Here is a 20,337-nt window from a genome sequence, read left to right on the forward strand (position 1 = left end):
GCAGCGCAGCACAGAGAGCTGCTCTGCTGGGTACAGATGGAAGGGAACGGAGCCGCTGGGCTGGTTATGGGTTGTAAGAACTCAGTGTCATCCCAGAAAGGGTTTGGTCTGTTTTTTGGTGTAAGTCAAGGTTTAGGGGCGTATAAGCCAATGTGCTGCTTTCTCCCCCAATGCCATTATTAACGCAGGGAGCAGGAGGGTATGGGACGGGCAGTGAACCCAGCGCTGACATCGGCATTGGGGATCACCAGGGAGCCCAGGCAGGGCTGTGGATACAGGAGTCAGCCAGAACAAATACACATTAAACCATCTTGGGAGGCACAAAAAGCCCGAGATGAGCAGCCACAGCAAAGAATTGGTCAGGAGAATTAAGTAAAGAAACATTTTTAAGTATGGCTGACTCAGGGAGTTCAAGTCCTGCAGGAACTGTGCAGACTGTGAAGGACAGGATGTGAACACGCCAGTGACTATAAATTAGACCACAGATTCTCCAAAGGACAAGGACACAACACCCCAGTGGAAAGCAGAATGATTGCAGCTCACTCGTTAGAAACACGCAGGGCAAGGCAACTCCTGGCAGCAGAGGCTTCACTCACCCATCCGGCCTCCCCAGCTCCCATCTCTGGAGGTGTGCGAAACTCTGAAAATCTTTTTCCCCATGGGATTACGACTCGCTCAAAATGCACGTGTATGAAGGGACAACACGTTAACGTGCATTTGCTTCCACCGAATTTCCCTTGACAGAATATCCACGCTCGGTGTTTTGACAGACCCGTTCAGCAGCCTCACAATAGCGCCTGCTCTTCAGCCTCAGTGTTGAAAAACGATGTCACTTGAGTGAGAATCCCTTTGTTCCCTCCAGTACATTGATGATTTCAGTACTTTCGTTGGGAGCCCAGCTCTTTGTTCTTTAATTCCTTCCTTGCTCACAGGCAAACAGCAGCTGCTTGTAAGATTTCCTGCAGTTCACTGGAAAAGCCCCATTTCCTTTCTCTACCCTTGCATCACCTTTGCTATCTGGACAGAATAACCCCACAGAGGCATTTGCTACTGCCTGCAATTAAAATTTCCACCAAGAGATCTTCAAAGATGCTGTCCCCATCACCCTGTTGTCTCACTGGTCCTCTCTAATCCTGTTTCCTCGGGATCACTGGATCCTCCCTCAGGTGCCTATTTTCAGTTAATTGCCTGTGGATATTCTGCCACCGAGAGTGAAGTGGATGAATGGCTCAAACAAAACCACTTCATTAAAACTTTATGGGTTTCCGTCAGCTATCCAAAATTTGCTTTTTTTCCATAACTTGTTCTTGTGTTTTTCCTGATTCTCAGCGATGGGCATCGCCGCCTGAAGCTGTGGCTCCAACCCTGCCCAACGCCCGCTCGGAAGGGCAGTTTGGTTCAGCTTGGGCTGCTGGGCCGGGACTCAGGCAACCCGGACAGTTGTCACTCCTGTCGCTGGCCCCTCTTGCTCTGGCTGTGCCTGGTTCCCTGTAATGCTGCGGCGATGCCAAGCTGCCGAGAAACACACTGGTCCAGACACAGCTTCCTTACAGGGCCACTACGTCCCGCTCCTCTCCTGTCCCCACCACCACGTCCCTGGTGTCAGCAAACCCCGCTCAGGTTCTGCTGTCTCCACCGCATCAGGCTCCTCCAGCCCATGACCTTCTCACTTCATCCCACTGAGGAACGGGATCCTGGATGAATCCTGCCACACATTTCAGCCATTCTGGAGCTTCCAGAAAGTTTTCTCCTCCCAAAGCACCTCCTCAGCAGCTCCTGCCTGCCCTGCACCGGAGCTGTCCCCATGTGCTCACAGAGCCCTCTCCACAAGGTGTATTGGGTGGGCACAGAGATGGGTCCAGTAGAAACTGAACTGGTGACCAGAAAATGATATCCAGAAAACAGATCACGTTCTGCTTCTCATTAATCTACACCACAGGGTTAGCTTGGCTTTTCCACCAAAAGTACGTTTGATTTCTTACATGCACAGCTGGGCTCGCAGAGTCTGCAGCACCTTCCTCGCCGTGTGCTCACAGCTGGAGCAGGGTCTGCAGTCGCCTTTCCCACCAGTGCCCGAACACCAGCACATACAAATAGTGTACGTGACGAGGCAGCTCCTCAGTGCTTCGAGATCACAGCGAGAGGGAACGTTACAGGCATTGCAAAAGAGAAAGAACAGGAAATTCGGAATACTTTTTAAAAAAATCACTATTGAATAGGTCAGCTCTCCATTTTCACTTAGGGGAATATCCTCAACACAAACGTGTCTTGTTAAAAAGCAACCATCCCTCATTTGATCAGCCACCTTCTCCCCTTCCATCTCGCACACCAGGTCCTTTGACACTGCTATGCAAGTGCACAACAGCTCGGATGCAGAAAGTGCTGAGGTGACAAGGGACAGGAGCAGCCTCCAGGGGAACTGCTCATGTTCCAGCCCCGCAGCCTGTTCTGTGCGGCTCAGGGGCTCGCACTGGAAGGTGCTGCAGAAGCTTCTGGTTATGGGAACCTGCTCCTGGCATCAGCTCTGCCCCAACACCGGCTCTGCTGCCACCACAGCACTGGCTCCGAAGCCACCACGTCCCGCTGCCAGGGAAAGGCTTTGGGGTCCCGCAGCCCCGGGAGCTGAGGGGACACGGGGGTCCCACTGGGGCTGCTATTCCCATCCAACCTCCCTCCCCGCGGCTGCAGCTGCAGCAGCCAGAAAGTTCCCATTGATTGTTAAAGCTCAACTGGTTTTCTAAAAAGACACGTTCTAGCACTTTTACATACAATGAATAACCTCTTTTAAAGGAGTATTTTGGGGGCTGTAAACAAGGTTTTTAAATGGTAAAAATACTAAGTGCCATTAGGAAATGTCTGTTTCATCACTAAAATTAGCTCTTTCATTGTCTTACAAAATGAAATGCAGATTGAAAGCATTTTTTATAATGAAGTTGTTATTAAAAACTTTGAACTATCTGCCCTGGCTGTCTTCTTGGAGGGGAATGGGGTTTTTATTTAGAATTTAAGCAAAAACAGAATCATAAGGCAAGTCAAAGACCTCATTTTCCTACATGGATCCACACAAACCTGTAAGTTTCTTTCAAGCAAAGAATTAGACCCAAATAAATAACATGGCACCTTGCTGGGGATGTAGTGACAGCCGATACCACTATATAGAACGTTTGTCAGGCAGAATGTTCTGGTCAGTTGGTTTCACTACAATCACCAGCCCATGTGGAAGCTTTGCAGGCGGGTCCAGCCCTCCAGACACCCCCACAGTTCCGCTGCCCCGGCTGCATGCCCAGCAGAGCCAGAACCAAACCGAGAGCCAGAGCTGCAACCACTCGCTGACCCCAGCAGCGTTTAGCAGATGAAAAAGGGTGAAGAGCATCCTGCGCTTTGGGGAATTGCTGTGTAGCACATCGGTTACCAGCTGCCAGCCATCGGCACTGCTCCAGTACTTTTCTACAGATCATCTCCTTGTTGCTTTTCATGCAGCCACTGGTACAAGGTGGCAATTCCTTAGCAGCACCTTCCCCAGAGCAGAGGGATACGGGGGACACAGCTATGGAGGGACACAGCAGGACATGGCTATGGGGGGACACGGCTACAGGGGGACCTGGCTACACAGGGACACGGCTATGGCAGTGCAGCTTCGCTAGTCCACCATGAACTGAGGAACAAGTTCAGCCCAGATTTTCCTGTTGGCGAAGCTGAAGGCTCCCTTTGCCTTTTTTAATGGGAGAAAGGCCTGTTCTGGTGATTCCCAAGTTTTGATTGAAGTGTTTTCCTGCTCTGGTCTCAGCCCCAGCTCAGGGCCACAGCCCTGCAGCAGCCCCAGCACTGGCACAGCCCAAATCCCCGTCCCAAGCTGCGGCTGTGCACCCACCGCTCTGCTGAGCACAGCACCATGAGAAAAGCCAATTCCCCCCGTCCCTGGTCGGCACCTTGATGGCCGTTTGCTGCTCTCCTGCCATGCACAGCCCATCAGAAACCCCGTTTGCTGCTCTCCTGCCACACACAGCCCAGCAGAACCCCCAGTCCTGGGAGAGCTCGAGCTGAAGCCAGCGAGGACGGTTCAGCTCCCACAGCACCAGCACAGACCCACCAAGGGGGGAACAGTGGCTCCTTCCCCGCTGCGCTCACCTTGTGCCCCCGCAGATTCATCCAACGCCCCCAGCCCATCCTGCTGCTCCAACCATCAGCACTACCCAAGGCAAACAACATATTGCACACACAAGAGCTGAGCTGCTGAAGCCACCTTCCCGTGCAGCACACGAGAGCAGCACAGCGAGAGATAAATCCATGAGATCAGTGATAAATGTCTGACTGATGGCATTTTAATTACAATATACTGGAGTATTCAGGACGTGCCACATTGGGACAAACTTGCTGCTCAGTCGAGTTTACCAGGAGAAAAATATCACTAAGAAAATCGCGGTGTATTCCCAGCCCTGCTTCTGACTGACACCATGTGCCAAACACCATGCAGATGTCACACAGGCTGAGTGTCAGGAAAATGAAATCGCAAGGGGTGGCTCAGGAGAACTCAGGAGAGCAGGACAACAGGACAATGGCAGATTTATTTACAATAGGACACAAAGAATACATACATTAATTAAAAATTACAAAGAATACAGAGAAAACCCTTTGGGGAGGGAGAGAAATCAATGCTGTCTGAGCCTCTCCACTGGGGTGGGGCAAGAAAAACTGAAAACAAACCAAAAAACACAACCAAAATCTCCGAGCGGGATCTCAAAGCAGAACCGAGGCAGGACTGACTCCATGCACCCCCCCTCCCTCTGTCCAGCCCCGACTCCTGCCTGGTGAGATTTGGCATTGGGGCGCCTGCAGGAGCTGCCGGGCCTGGCTGGAGAGATCCAGCCTGAGCGTGGCCGCAGGGAGGGCAGGACCCCGCTGGGAACACGGCCACGGGAAGAGACGGCTCCTCATGTGGACCTGAAGGAAACTCTTATGGCAACTGGGGTTAAAGGCCCAAAGCCCACATCAGTGCTGGTGCCAGGGAGGGTTCTGGGTTGGGACAGCGCCACCCGCTCATTTGGAGACCTTGCTGCTTGCAAAAAACAGAAATTTTCACAGATCTCACAGAAAACCCACCTCTCTCCTGCAGCCCTGACTGAATGCAGCTGGTCTGGGGATGGAAGGAGCCTTTGCTGTGGAGCCTTCTCACTGGTAAACATCATTGAAACAACCGAAATAATAAAAAACTTTAACCTCTTTAAAAAAAGAGCTTCCCATGGGCTGATTCAGGCAGCAAGCCACAGAAAAAGCAGAGCCCACTGCAGAGGAGCCCACATCAGCTTCCCTGAGGGCTTGGACCGCTCTGCAGAGAACAAAACACGGCTCTGGGGAGCACGCTCCTGTTTCCTGGAGGTAGAGACATCTGAGAGGAGCAGAGCAGCACAAGCTGTCAGAGAACCCTGGGGCTGCCAGCTCTGCCCAGCCCTCCCATGCCCCTCGAGGGGCTCAGCCCCAACACTGGCAGGTCACTCAGCACCGAGGCCGCGGCACCGCAGCCTTCCCCGCACAGGGCTCCGCGCCATCCCGGCAGGAGCAGAGCTATCAGCAGAACAAATGCTCCGAGTTACCTCGCGCAACCTTCCAGTCGTATATTCCAGCACAATCACGCCGCTTCCACCAGAACGTGACGTCCCACTGCACCTTCCGAAAGGGGAAATCCCACCCGCCTGCAGCCCGCGCTGTCCGAGGTCGAAGGGAGTGAGACGCGAGGCTGAGGGCTGCGGTTCTCAAGCTCTCTCAGGGTGAATTGCATGTCGCAGGCTCCGAATGGCACCTCCAGCAATGTGTAAACAAGCCAAAGCCAGGACTCCTGCGGGCAGAGATCCCGCTGGGCGAGCGCTCAGGTTCCTTTTGCCACAGTCAAGCTCCCTCTTCTGTGCAGACATGAAGGCAGGAAAGTAAACCCAGTCTGAAATTTGTCTGAAGAGTCTCCCTGAATCCCAGAGCACCCTTGGGGCTGGAAGAAAACATTTTCACAAGCATTTTCACTGTGCTCTCAAATCCATTCGTCATCAACATGAAAAAAAAAAAAAAGGATGAATTAGCAAAAAGGGGGTTTACTTATACAGAGGGACATTTCTCTGCTAAAAAACTCCCTCAAATATGGAACAGGATAATAAAGTTAAAACGTAAGGTATCTACAGACCCCTTTTCCCCCCAGAAGTAGCCCAGAATCCATGTACACTGTGCCAAAGTTACATTCCAAAACAAGGAGTTATTTATTTCTCTTGTTCTCCCATGATTTTGTTTCCTCAAAAGAGCTGGAGAAGCTGTCCCCGTCGCTCCCGGGAGGACACGCATTCAGAGGTGTCTATTTCTGCTGGCTCTGTGCATCCTCAGTCTATTTTCACTGCGGCATAGATTTTCCGGACAAACATGTAGGCTGCATAGAAGCCAATGGTGCCAGTGAGGAGCCAGAAGGACAAGACCATAAGGGCGGTGTAGCCGAAGTATAGTAAGGAGGGAATGAACTCAACAATATCCAGCTGAAACAGAAAAAAAAACAAAAAAAACCCCAAATCAAGTACAGAAGTAACAAGAGTTGGCTCCCCAAACCTTGGCAAAGGGAAGAAAACCTCCACCCAAGTCATTTTTGCCCAACTGAAGAGAGATCCCCTTGAAGGGGGGTCAGGGAACGCCGCTCAGCAGCAGTAACACCTGGGGCCTTGGGCACCCACACCCTCCCCGGTGCCGAGCTGCCCGGGTGACACGGGGACAGACAGGAGCAGGTGGGTCCCACCATTTCCCTTCCCAAATCCAACTGTCTCCTCTGGAAAGCTGACACTTCCATACAGGAGGAATAACAATACCTTGTTCACAAAGTAGAAGATGGCATAGATGAGCACGTAGAAGGCAGATCCTCCGGACACCAGGAAGGTTCTCCACCACCAGCGGTAATCCTGACAGGAAAAAGCCTCAGCATTACCCAGGGCTTCCTTTTCCTGCCTCGCCGTCTCCGGGAGCTGTGAACTGGCTGGGGCAGGGTGAACACCACCCATTTTCCTTCTAAGGAAAACCACAGTTTGGGGCTGGGCAGCTCTTTTGTCACAGAGGCATTTCCAAACCAGGAGGATGAAAAGGTGACAGTGAGGCAAAGCCAGGTCATTATTAGAGCAACGACTACCGAAGAACAGGGCTCAGCCTCTGGCTCTGCATTTCATTTTATGCATGGATGGAATGAAATAGTTTCTTTGGGAAGAGGTATCAGCTCAAAATGCTCTGCTCCTAACAGACTTTCTGATATGAAACCACAGTTTCCAGCCTAGCAAATAATCAAGTAGCTGCAATTCTGCATGAAGTCAAGGGGTGGTCAGGAGTGATCTGCTGGGCCACGCTGGATTTCTGTCGAGCAGCAGCAATGTGAGCTGTGCTGTTCCAGAAGCGAGTGTGCACCCTCAGCTACTGAACTGACACGCGTGGAAATCTCACCTCAGCGCAGAGCTGGAAGTACACCATGACAATGCTGATTTGGGAGCACGATACCACCAGGATTATAAACACCAGGAAGAGAAAACCGAAAAGGTAATAGAACTGGTTCTCCCAGATTGCCTGAAACAAAGATACGGCATAAATTTGTTTCCATGCTACTGTGATCAATCAGCAAATGGAAGACTAACTCCTAGCAACCAACCCAAAGAAAAATGAGGGTCCTTCTCCTCAACAGAACATTACAGTAAAGCTTTTCTCTTTCCCACCATTCTTCCCAAGACTGAGGAGTGTCCCTCAGACATCTCCTGGTATGTGCAGCAAGGGACAGGCTGAGGAAACCCCAGCCCAGCACCCTCTGGAAACACCCCAGGGCCTCAGGGACCCTTCCAGCCCCTCTGCAGGGACAGGGGCACGAGGCTGCTCCCACAAAGGCCCCTCCCTTTCCAAAGCTTTGGCATATGAGGAATCCTAGTCAGAAGTGAAGTGGGTTAAATGCTTACACTGAAAATGAAGAACAGTTCAATGAACATTGCTCCAAAAGGCAGAATACCAGCCATGAGAATCCTATAGAGCGAGAAAGAAATATCATAAGCAGCACAATATAACTTGTCTGGCCTTTAGAAGTCCCCTGTAACCACACAGAGCATCCCTAACAAAAGTTCTATAGCTCCAGGTTACTAGAATAAACTTCACACAGTAAATGGCATGGCTGTTCCCCACTGTTGAGCACATACGATGTCTATAAGCATCAGCAAAATTATGGAGATTGTCTCTGGTATGGCATTACTCAAGGAAAGACACCTGCTGTCTCTCAGTGTCCAGAGACCAGGGTTAAGTCACTATAGTTCCTGGACACCCAGCACTCACCCAACAAATCTGTTCATGTACCACCTCTGCTCCGGGATCTGCCGGGGGATCTGATTTGTCCGCACGGGATTGTCATACGGCTGCTTGCGAAATCCAAAGTAGTAACCCAGGTAGACCAACGGCAGGGAGATACCAAACCACATGCAGAGCAAGGCCACCATGGTAGGAAAAGGCACCTGGAATCACACGAAGGGTCACAAACTGAGGCTGCTGACACAGTCACCTGCCCTGGACACTGAGGTCAATGGCCAGACCAGCTTCGCAGTCAGCCCCTGCACTGGCACCCACATGTCTAGAGTTACTGTGACACTAAGTACGTCCTCAACAGCCCTGTCACCCCCCTCGCATCCAGCAGGCTCCAGGATGGTGGTACCTACCGCTCCGGAGGAGTGCTTCCCCCAGATGAAACAGTTCAGGACAAAGCAGATCCCAAAGACGACACCAGGATACAGGGTAGCTGTCTGCAAGAGCAAGCACAGGTTACAAGGAAACACGCGACTCATCAGACAGATGTTTCTCAACGAGTCCATGGCTGGGGCAAAGCCCATGTGGAGGAACCATTGCTTTTGTTACAGCACCGCTGCACAGTGGATGGGCTGCAGGGCAGATCGCGGACAATCCTCTTGCTTTACTGTGCGACATGCTCTGGCGTTTGCCCTTTCACATAAAGCTGCAAGGATTCGATCCACACCAGATCTCTGCCGTACAGCCAGGCTGTGTCCAGCCACCCACGAATATGCGTGGAGCATATCCACACATCTTGCCACTCGCAAACCTGGACACAGGACTCACACAAAAGGCTCCCTTCTTCCATCGATGTCCTTTCAGAGTCCGGTACAAGCGGCCAGCAAAGAATCCACCAAAAACCCTGAAGAGAAACAAGCCAAGACAAAGACAATCAGCTTGTGCTGCTGAGGAGGGGGTGGGCAGGACAGCGCTGCTGCAGGGCAGCACCTACCCCATGAACATGAAGAGGAAGCAGGCGGTGGTCATCAGTGCACCCCGGCTGGAGGGTGACAGCATCCCCAGCATAGCGACAACTGCAGAGGGAAAAAAGGACAGAGAACAGCAGCTCTGAGGGACACACGTTGGGCACCAGCTGGGGAGCAGGGCTCGTCCCATGGACAGAGCACAGCTGTCTGGAACCTGCCTTCTGCACAGACCTCGCTTCCTTCAGAGCATCCACAGCCTCCAGCGCTGGCCAGAGAGAGGATGCCGCAGCTTTGATCTCAGTTACAAACCAAGCTTTAGCCTCAGTTTCCCCAGAGGCTGGAGCAGCTGCAGCTCAGAAGGCAAGGCATGCATGTGCACAAGTCTCCCCACCCACTGTCCCACAGAGCTCATATCCCGGTAACAGGAAATAGAAACACCAAAGGTGCCTTCAGCTGGGAAATGCTGTCTAGGAATTCAGAAATGCTGTGCACAGGCCTATCACCTCGATAAACCCTGCAACAGGAATCAGACTGAATCCCACCTCACTCAGGCCAAGGTGAGCATGGGTTGAAGTCAACAGGAGCTACCAACACCCTTGAGCATCGTTCCCCTTCTCGTTACAGACACCCTCTGCAACATGTGTCACTTACAGATGACGATCAGGATCATACAGAAGAGCTGAATTCCAGAACCCAGGAGAGAGCTGAGGATCATGGGATACTGTGGAGGCCTGAAGACATCTCCATGTACAAGTTTCCAACCAGATTCCTCCATAGTATCTTCCTGTGGTAACAACAGGAAGACCAGGTATTTAAATACAGTCTGACAATGGAAATGAAGGTCCCACCACAGGCAGCCTAAGACATTAATTTCCTTGTATCCAGTTCTTCTACAGCATTATGTCACTCTAATTAAACTTCATTCCTCTTGGGCTTAAAGCAGTTCAGATCTGAACTGCCAGTGTCAGGGTACACGTTTATGGAACTGTCTGCAGTCATTACTGAGCTCTGAAGACATCTGAGCCAGTGTTCTGCCACCATACAGAGAGCCAAAGGTATCGTGACAGCATGTGACAGAACCGTCTCTCCCATCTTCAGGGCTCAAGGCAAAACAGGGGCAAGGAAAAAGATGATACACCCAAGTCTTCAGCCAAGATCCCTCCTCATCTGCACGTCCCCTCACCCTCCACTCCTGGCCCCAAAAACAAACACCTACAATGTCATCTTCCTTGTTGTAGTTGGCAATGTCCTTCCGGAGAGTCCGGATGATGATCATGCTGAGAATACCTGAAAACAAGCACAAGCTGAGCTCAGCTCACAGGCTCCTGTGGGGCCACACTGCTCTCATGCCATGCAGTGACATGGCTCCCACCAACACACAGCGCTGGCCAGGAGAGGAGCCCTTGAGTTATGAACCACCTCCCCAAACCTTCAGCAAAGGCAGAAACAAAATCTCATGGAGCAGGAAAAGCATGATTCCTGCAGGAATGCCACATCTTGGCTTTCCTGTGGGCTTTTTCCTTAAATACAGATATGTGAGACGTGTTAACCACAGTTTACTCTCCCAACTACCCCAGTCAGCGAGCAGCAGTGGGTAACAGTCTGATCCCACGGAATCCTGCCTGAACAGGAAGGTTTTCTGTGCTAATGTTCATTTCCTGTCCCTTCTGAATCCTGTCCTCGAGCCGCCTGCAGCCAAAGCTGACAGTTCCCTGCAGATTAATGGTGAAGCTGTCCTCACCCCACACAAACTCACCTGAAAGGAAGAAGACAACCACGACCGAGTTAATGATTGAAAACCAATGGATCTGCACGTCACTCATGGTCAAGTAGGTGTCCCAGCGAGAAGCCCATTTAATGTCACTTTCCTGAAAAAAGAAGTTCCTTCTCATACCAGCACATTCCCAGTGTCTTCCACACCCCCTCCTCCTCTGAGTCTGATTGCAGAGCAAGAGCTGCCAGCTGGAGAAGGAACTCCCAGCAGCTTCCCAGTGCACACTCACCTCCCAGTGTACGGAGTAGGTGAAGAGCAGCTGGTTCTCTTTAGAAGGATCTATTTCCTGAGGGGCAGAGCCCGTGGCTTCGGGCAGGGTGCACATACTCTTCTCATCAGCCTTCAAATCTGAAAGAGAAAACACAGGTGAGATCAGCCCCTCAGCGCTTCTGGGGAGGAACTGCTGCTCCCGCACATCATTCCAGCTCCAGGTGCTGTTTGGGTGCTGTCACAATGGCTCCAAAGCTGTTCTTCCGATCTGAAGCGAAGCACCATTAACAAACTATAAGGACAGTTCTACGTAGGGCTTTCCTTCACTAGAAGGGCAAAAGCCAGAGGCTCTGAAGCCAAGGATCAAGCTCTTCAACAAATCCTCTATTCCACATGATACACTGAGAAACAAGCACTCTCCAACAGAGCGTGCTGCTGCCCCAAAAGACTTGCAAGGGATGATACACACTGGGAGCAGCTTCCCCTCCAGACCTAGGTTCCATGTTTTGCTCACTCAGGTAGGAGTGGTTTTCCCCTTCCCATTACTTTTAACATTCAGTCCCCCCAGAACAGTTCCAAACACTCTGTGGGTCTCTGGACTAGCACGTGGTGTCCCAGTGAGGCAGATTTGGGCCACAAGAAGAGCGAGATGCCATGCATGCTGCATGCTAGATGACCGTACAAGAAAACCCAACCCCCAAGCCTCAATCTTTTTAGATGAATTAATTTTCCACGGATTGCACTTCTAGGACATCTCTCTATTTTTGATACTTCCTTAATAACAAAGGGGGTTATTGTTCTTATAATTAAAAATCCCCCATTTCTGTGCCCTGAGACCGTAACAGAAGGAACAACTGGCATACTGATACATCAGTGGTGTTCAACTCTCAGCCCCACAAGAGACTCTTCTCCCTTGCTCCCTCCCAAAAAGTCTCTCACCTTCTAGTTTAATACTTTGGGGAATCACTTCAAAGCGCACAACTCTGTAGGTTGGCTCCTGGCTCTCTTCCACATCCTCTCTGTGGTAGTAAAGGATGAAGGAGAGGTGGTTGTGCAGGTAGAACTAAAACAGATTGACATTAAATAAACAGTTAGTGCCACAAGGGAGGAACAGGCAAAGTGTAGAAACAACAACTGCAGAAAGCAGTTTTAGTGCAGAAAACTAAAGGTTCCAACTGTCCCCAGGTGGATTGTGCTACAGAGTGAGATCAGGCAGGCACCTCCCAGGGCTAAGAGAACAAGAGAAGAGAACAGAGATGTTGAAAAGGCAACACCTCAACCACTCCAAGCATCAGGGACAATGCTTCAGTCTATTTCTGGCCTGGAAAATATAATGATATCTCACATCTCAACCATGCATTCCATGGCAGCAGAATCACCAAATTTAGGTTGGAAAGACTTGAGTAGCTACAAGCTCGAGTTTCCTGCCTGCTGCTTCTGCCAGACAGACAGACAGACATGACCCAGGCTCTGCTCTAAGTTTGCACTTTGAAAAGGCTCCTACATTCCCCATTACATGAACAAAATCCAGCAGCCCCAGCAGGTTCCTTCACCCCTAAGGACTTGGGCTCAAGCAATCAGAGCTGTGTCTGCAGCTGACTGCTTGAGTATGACAAACAGATACGTCTGTTAAGTCAAACAATCAACCTAGGGCAAACAATTGTGGAAAACATCTGCAGGAATGCACATGCTAAGTTTCCATTTGCAAACTTCAGCAGCTTTTTCTCCAATAAACACCTGACTTTTTTTTCCTCCTTTTTTTTTAGGACAAGATGCTCCAAGACCCTCCAAGATTCCCCAGCCTTTGGAGTATGTTGCTTTTGTTCTGCTGAGGGGAAACCACTGCAGGAGTTTGTCCAACAGCGAGTCCAAGCTGGGTCCTGGCTACCGCACCCACCGGCCAGCACACAACCCCTCCTCCAACAAGAGACGTCTCTCCTTCTTCCATTCCTTATAAAAGCTTTTTGGTTGTACTCCCATTTCTGACACTCTCTGGTAGAGTTCTAACAGCCTCTGACAGACACCCCTCAGACAGCATCTGGATTCTCTACCTTGTTACCATCCATAAACCCAAGCCTGTAGCCATGCTCGAACTGCACATCCTTCTCCTTCTTCTTCTCCTCTTCCTCACGATTGGAATAAAACTCCAGGCGTGTTGCCACAGGCAGGTTATCAGCAATGCTGAAAACACAGATTTCAGATCAAATTTGTCCACAGCGCAAAATCCTCACTGACACAAACCCGCGCTCAAGATGACTCACAGATGGACGTAGTAATCTTCCCGGATGCGTTCGGCGATCAGCTTGCTCTGCTCCACCGTCAGCGTGACCGGCTTGTTGGGAAGGTTGCACAGAACTTCACATTTCTTCTCCATGTTCATGGAAACCTGGAAAGGCGTATTTACAATTCTGTCCCCCCGAAGAACCTCACCTGAAAAACATAAGATAAGGACGGGGTAAGAGACTGCCAGCCTCGGCACTGACCCCGCTGCCAGCGGACGGTGCTCTGTACGGCGGGAATAGCGACAGCAAAGTCTCCTTTGTCACCAAGGATGAGACTGAGGGACAGTCCAGCTATTTTACTGGAGGCATCAAACACTGTTTCTGAAGCAGGTTACGTGCCCTCCTTCAGGAACGCCACTTCCCCTTTCCAATGTCTGGACACCCAGTTGGCAAACAGCCAGCACAGAACAAACGAGAGGAAGCAGGTTCTCTGCTCATGCTTTATTAGAGATGACATCTGCATTTGCTTCTACTCCTGTAAACACACCCTTGTGCAGCTCAGTGGCAGCTGCTCGGTGCTGGGGAACGCACGGCTCGGCAGATACGTACCAAGATTCTCAGCCTTGTATGTGATCTTGGTGGGCTGGCAGAAGGGCAGTGAGTAGTACTCGTACGGCAGCTGCGTCCGTGAGCTGGTGAGCTTCACAGCCTGAAGGAAGAACAGAAGGATTGTCCCCAGGAAAGAACTCAGGAGTTTCCTCCCTCTCAGCATCAGCCAGAAGCTGACGCTTACTTCCAGACACTTCCCTTAAAGTTGCTTTTGTTTCCATAAAGTTCACTTTCAGAAGCTGTGAAAAAAGGCGACAGATGTTCCTGGGAGAGCTCCAGCTTTCTTTCCCTTTGCACAATTCCCAATTGTACATTCTCTACACTATAATTTAGTAGCAATTCATTCATAGAGAAATGCTTGAAGAAAGAAGTGTGGCAGATTGGTTTCACAAATTTATGACTCAGTGAAGTTCTAAGACATAACAAAGAGCCCAAAAGAGATTCAGGAGTCACATTTCATACAACAGTGCAGTTGTTTCCTCAAAAAAACAGTTCATGCCCCACTGGACCTGGAGGTCTGGCCTCCAGCGATATGAAGAGTTGAGCAATTTTTATCTCTGAGAGCCAGAGAGCCATCAGATTGGGAGAACAATGGGCGGTGACAAACCCCAAACATTTCTGGAGAGTTCCCACAAATCACATGGCACAAGGGAAGCATGGAGACATATCACCACAGCCAGAGCCGCAGTGACTCTGAAAACAGGAGCGTTCTGTAAGGCAGCCAAGCTCATTTATTGGAAGAGAGCTGGCAAACAGCTGACTTGCCTTATCACTGGAGGAAGCATTTGGCTCCTGAAATCCCTTTGGGAACAGCCACTCCAATACCCTGTGCTGGGAAGCTGGCTGTAGCCACAGGCAAGTCTCATTTGCTTAAAAATAACCTACGTCTGGCAGCCCATGGCCAGAGAGCGTTCGGTTTGTGCTTTGTGGGAGCAGCAAGGCTCGGCAGCCCCAAGGGGGCTGAATTTTGCTGAGACAGAGGCCACAGCTTCAGAAAAATAAATGAAATGGGCTATAAATTGCTGATGTCTGGAAACAAAGCCTGGCCTCCTCCTGCATGGGTGAGACTGTTCTATCATTCGCTACCACAGAGGAACAGCTCTGAGGGCTGCAGGACCCACAACGCTCCTGCACATGGGAAGGGCTTATCATGGATTCCACTTGAAGACAGAACATAGCAAATTGAGAAGAAGGGAAAACTGAGAAGGTCTGATCCAAACCACTTCTTTGTTTTATCATCCAACCAGCACCTAAAGGCCCACGCGCCATAAGCGCTTATCTCCAATTCAACTTCAAAGCTGCAGTGAGAAAGAGGCTCTTTTCCCAGACAGAGCAACATCTTGAGGCCTTTTGCGTGATGGCTGAAGGAATTTGGAAGAAGATAACAGAAGCAAGAGAGAGAATCACGTTGGGAAGCGCAGGGTAAGATAAGGACAGGGCTGCTCATCCCCAATAACCTACCCCAACGTTGTGAAAAAGAGAAAATATCTGACCCTAACATTTTAGTAACAGGAACTCCAAACTTTACTTTCTAGTCCTACTTGGCTCTTATGATATAAAGAAGGAACAAAGTAAAACACAAAAGAACCCAAGTCAAACAGATTAACAGCTCCATCTAAGTTCATCCTACCTTTATTTCTACAGGATCATTGTGGTGGAAGTTGATTGGAGCCACACCGGGTACGTAGAATGAGTCTGTACTGTGCAGCAACAACAGCAAGACCAGCACATACCTCAGCCTTTCCTGCAAAGGCGAGAGAAAACATTAAAATACAACAGAAACATGGAAACAACATTAGAGATGGGCAACTACACGGCAAGTGTTCATCCCAGACATTGGAAAGGTTAAATTCAGAAAAGCTCTTCTTAACTGTGTTTTGTGACTCTCACCAAGTCACCTTCCACTCTGTGCATTTCTGCCATCAGGAAAACCTTGTCTTTGTTCAACCACAGGACAAATGCACTTCATCTGTAACACATTTCAGCTGGCAGGCTGTCATCTGAACTTTCTCCTCCCACCCATCCACCACCTGTGTCAGACAACTCTGCGGGTCACCAGAGGAGAGGGACATGACAGGCGCTGGATTTCTGTCAGCTCTGCGTGTCAGGGTGACCCAGCGGCTGCTCATGGGCGATGCTCACTCACCGCTACCTGCAGCTGGTGTAGGGCGAGGGACACCAAACTAACCCTCACCTCACCCACAGGGACGGTCATGTCACCAACCCTCCTATTCCGCTCTTCTTTCCTCACCCATCTGGGCCACAGCACTGCCCAGTAAGCTGCCAAACAGCCACCTGGGGAACCCAGCCCGGCTCCAGCACGAGCAGGAAGGCTGTGAAATGAAAAACGAGCTTTAAAGAGCATTAGACAGCAGTATCCTGGCTGGATGAGAACATCACGTCTGGTATGATCTTACCAGCTTCAGCCCAGTCTCCCCAGCTCCCTGCTGGGTGACTGTCCCCGCCTGGGTTTCTTGCCCCCACAGCCCCTTCCTCTTCATCACCCTGGCTTGTTCTGGGCCTGCCAAGGGACGTTTGGCCCAAACACCAGCAAGGGTCAATAATGCACCCAGAACTACTGGCACTGAGCAGGACGGAGAAAGAAAAAGTCATAAATATCAGGGGTTTTTAAACCTAAGATGTATTTAACATGCAAATGCTAGGAACCTACATAAAATGCATTAGTACTAAACTAACTTTTTTGTTTACAAGGAAGAGTTTCAGATCTATTCTAAGTACAACTTAATGCCGTTAGAGGCAAAAAGCCTCACCTGGAAAGCAGCTGGGAAGCAATCTTTTTAAAACAGACTGGACTTCAATATTGATCTACCTTGAAACAATGTGAGGTTTGGTTTTGGTGCTTCACTAAATTCTGCCTTCTCTGACCTCGTAAGAGCACCTGTGACTCTCCAGCTGGGTAGGAAAGGGTGTCCTGGGCAGGAGAGGCACTGGAAGGAAAACACTCTTCTGCATCGAGCTCCACAGCACCCAGCGACCTGCAGCAATTACCTCGCTTCGTTTGTCACTAAAGTACCAGACACACACAGCACAATATTTCTTAATAAAAACCAAAGACCACCAGTGAAATCCTTGCACCAAAGAGCTTGCAAGATGACGAGATTAGGACAGAACTTTGGAAGGTGCTCAGAAGACGTGCAAGCGTGTTGAAGATGAAATTTTGGTGACACCTTTGGCAGAAATCGGGCTCTTTGCATACAGATGACGATGACTCAGGCAGCACCAGGCAACAGAACAGACAGGAGGGGGACTGTGGAAAATCTCGCCAGGAAAAAAACATTTGGTAGCAATAGCTGGGACTACTGCTACACAACAGGTGGGGAGCTCTGGAAGTGAAATTTGGAAGAAATGCCCCACACAGGTTCCTAACCCAGCTGAAGCCAACAGCCTCTCCTGTCAGGATCTTTGCTTCCGCATTGATAAATGTGCCTCATCTTCTCCAAACAAAGCAGCAGCTTAGCAGGGACACCACAGACATGTGCACAACATCTGGCTAGGCAACTACCTCATTTGGGAGACATCTGCAAGCTCCGTTATCTCCCATGCAAGGTCAGACCTCGCAGGATGGAGCCCTGGCGAGGCACAGACTCAGCAGGCAGGAGACAGCACCTTCCTCGCCTTTACCACTTACTTACATTTCCAAACATATGCACAAAAAGAAAAAATCTCTCAGATGACAATCTTCAATCTGAGGTGCCAGGAAATCATCCAACGAAGCAACAAGTCACACAACAAACATGCACAGCTCCAGATCGAGAAAAGCTGAGTTGCATGTAGACAAAGTAACTCAGATTGACTAAGCCTTATTATTTTACTACGTGCAGACACACACTTGCAAGAGACCCTTTCTTAGGAGAACATGACCTCAATGAGAGTGGTAACTGCAGCCCCTCCTGCCCCTGTCCCCACATCCCAGCGCCTGGTGAGAAGCACCACGCATACCCAAGTGATCTATCGTGCAAAAAGCCTGCTGAAGGAAAGCACAATTCTTTCTCTCAAAAAACAAACAAACAAATAAATTTCAAATGTCACGGCACATCCCTGCCCAGGTTCCTGGCAAGGGTTTTCTATAGACTGACAACATGGAGAAGCCTTTGAGCAGCAGTAATTTCAAGCATTCTGCTGGTACCATATCTAGGATGGTTTAGTCTTACAGTTTCATCATCCACATCCAAACTTAAGAACACAATGCAGTATTTGCTCAAAGGGAGGACAAGGAAGTAGGAAGCACCAACGATGGACATCGTGTGATTGAGACACAGGGAATGGCAAGAGGCACATCAAACAGCCATAACCAAGAGCATTTAACTTTTGAAGAAACACAGGGAAAGCACAACCCCTGTAGTGGCATTTCTTCAGCCAGATTCACACAGCCCTGGTGTCCTGTTCCACCCACCAAAACTTTTTAATGCCGTGACAGGGAGGAAAGACATAACCCAGGATTTCAAGAGAGGAAAAAAAATCCACACATAACAGGGCAAACTGAAGCTCTCTCTCCCATGTAATGTTTATTCTGCTCTCCAGCATGCTAACAGGACAGGCACAGTGCTAATAGCACCTGCTCCTCAGCTCCTCTGAGCTGCCAGCCCGACACTCACCCCCTTTTTGGGGGCTGCCTCGTTAGATACTCTTGACAACTGTTTGGACAAACTCCTCTCTACTGCAGCTCTGTCCAGCTCAGCCTTGCACCCTGAGGAGTCTTCGCCGCCTTTCCAAAGGAGACAAGTGCTGCATTCCCACTGACCCCAGGGAGCTCCCCTGCCAGCAGGCTGGCTGTCAGTGGCTCTTCTGCCTTTCCGAACAGAGAAAGCCACAGGGAAATCACCAGCAGGACCATTTTCAGTTCTCAAAGCAGCTCAGACTCTCCCTTCTCCCTGCTCTGGAGACAGCCAGCAAAGTATGAAGATGCTCTAAAGCAAAATAAATTAAAAATTCTGCTCTGCAATCTCCCTTCCAGCTTCTGCCAATCTTTATGCCACACAACTCACCTCATCCCCCACCCCAGCCAACAGCGACCTTTGTATCAGCACACATCATTTATTCATGCAGCCGTTCTTACAACACATTATCAAAGAAGTGTCTTCCTGTGAAAGCAAAGGGGAAAATCCATTTTTCTACTACAGGACTTCAGGCAGATAATTAATGTTTCAGCAGCTCATTTTCTCCTCTGTGAGGTGGCCCTGATGCTCATCTACCTCCACAAACTCCCACCAGAAACATCTTCAGCTCTCCAAGGACTCAGGGAACTACCTGATAATAACAGAGACACCAAGACGTGGGGAGGTGACCATAAGTGTCCTGAGCTCATAACCACTACCAAACACCTGTGAAAACCGCACAAAACGCAACAGGCTCTTCACTTAGCATCAGCATCTGTTTCGGGCCAACGTTTCCCTTCGAGAGAACAGCACGGTGAGGGAATGGACAAGGAACAGGAACGGGGAAGGGAAAACAGCTGCTGTTGCTCATACCGGGAGTGCGTGGAGCCCCCACTCAGGCTGCGGTCGTGCCCCTCGCAGAGCCCCCAACCCGGCGTCCCTCCTGCCCCGGCACCGCAGGGAACTGGGCAAACAGAGCCGCTGGTGCTGGCGGGGCCGAGCCGGCCCGTTCGCTCCGCCGGGCCCGCGGGCACCGAGCGGCGGCCCAGGCGCTGCCCCGCCCCGCCCGCCGACACCGCCCAGGCCGCGGGGACACGCCGGGGACACGCGGGACGGGGTCACAGCCCCAGGCGGAAGCCGGGAGCCTCCCCCGACCGGGGGTCGGCGCAGCCCGCGGGGCCGGGGCGAGGGGGGCGCGGGGGCCGGTGGGGCAGGCCCGACCCGGAGCCCCCTCACGGCGTCCCGCACCAGCGCCGACTCCGGGCCGCGCCGCTCGCCCGGGCCGGGCCGAGGAGGAGTCGGGCAGGACGCGGGGCCGCTGCGGGGCCGGGCTGGGCCCTGCCGGCCCCCGGGCCGCCACACTCACCATCGCCGCCGACGCCGCCATCTTGGATCCACGTGTCGCGGCGGACGTCAGCGGAAGCGGCGCGCGGTTGGCTGCGGGGCTTATCGCCATGGCGACAGCGGCCCCAGAGGGCCGGGCCGGACGGCGGAGCTCCGTTGCTGCCGGTGCAGGCGGCGCCGAGGCCGGGCCGAGGCAAGCTTAGCTCAGCCCTGCTGCTGGGTGGGACGGGGCCGCCGCTCCGGTACCCAGCGTGTCTGCCGCCCCGCGGAGCCAACCGCGGAGGGGGCGGCTCGCGCCTCCATCTTTGCTG

At 51.2% G+C, this 20,337-nt stretch overlaps 1 protein-coding gene across 1 annotated transcript; it reads right to left on the reverse strand.

The window, feature by feature from the left end:
• Positions 1–4,546: 4,546 nt before the first annotated feature.
• TM9SF4 (transmembrane 9 superfamily member 4) lies at positions 4,547–20,274 on the reverse strand. Its single transcript, XM_065849836.2, has 18 exons — positions 20,049–20,274; positions 15,697–15,810; positions 14,067–14,166; positions 13,497–13,665; positions 13,287–13,416; positions 12,175–12,298; positions 11,255–11,373; positions 11,008–11,119; positions 10,468–10,538; positions 9,903–10,035; positions 9,278–9,359; positions 9,112–9,187; positions 8,697–8,780; positions 8,320–8,495; positions 7,953–8,016; positions 7,453–7,572; positions 6,834–6,923; positions 4,547–6,509 (listed from the first exon to the last, which is right to left on the reverse strand). Exons 1-18 carry the CDS (start codon positions 20,136–20,138, stop codon positions 6,360–6,362), a joined length of 2,004 nt encoding a protein of 667 aa, XP_065705908.1. The 5' UTR covers positions 20,139–20,274; the 3' UTR covers positions 4,547–6,359.
• Between the last annotated feature and the right edge of the window lie 63 nt (positions 20,275–20,337).

The sequence above is a fragment of the Patagioenas fasciata genome, chromosome 16 (assembly GCF_037038585.1).
Source record: "Patagioenas fasciata isolate bPatFas1 chromosome 16, bPatFas1.hap1, whole genome shotgun sequence".
In the NCBI taxonomy this organism is placed as follows: Eukaryota; Metazoa; Chordata; class Aves; order Columbiformes; family Columbidae; genus Patagioenas; species Patagioenas fasciata.

Excerpts from the sequence above, each read along its gene's own strand:
- TM9SF4 (XM_065849836.2), bottom strand. The coding sequence starts at position 20,138 with ATGGCGATAAGCCCCGCAGCCAACCGCGCGCCGCTTCCGCTGACGTCC. Across the intron at positions 10,539-11,007 it reads GGTTGTCTTCTTCCTTTCAG|GTATTCTCAGCATGATCATC; the intron begins GTGAGTTTGTGT and ends GCTTGTTTTCAG. Across the intron at positions 8,017-8,319 it reads TACATGAACAGATTTGTTGG|GATTCTCATGGCTGGTATTC; the intron begins GTGAGTGCTGGG and ends CTCGCTCTATAG.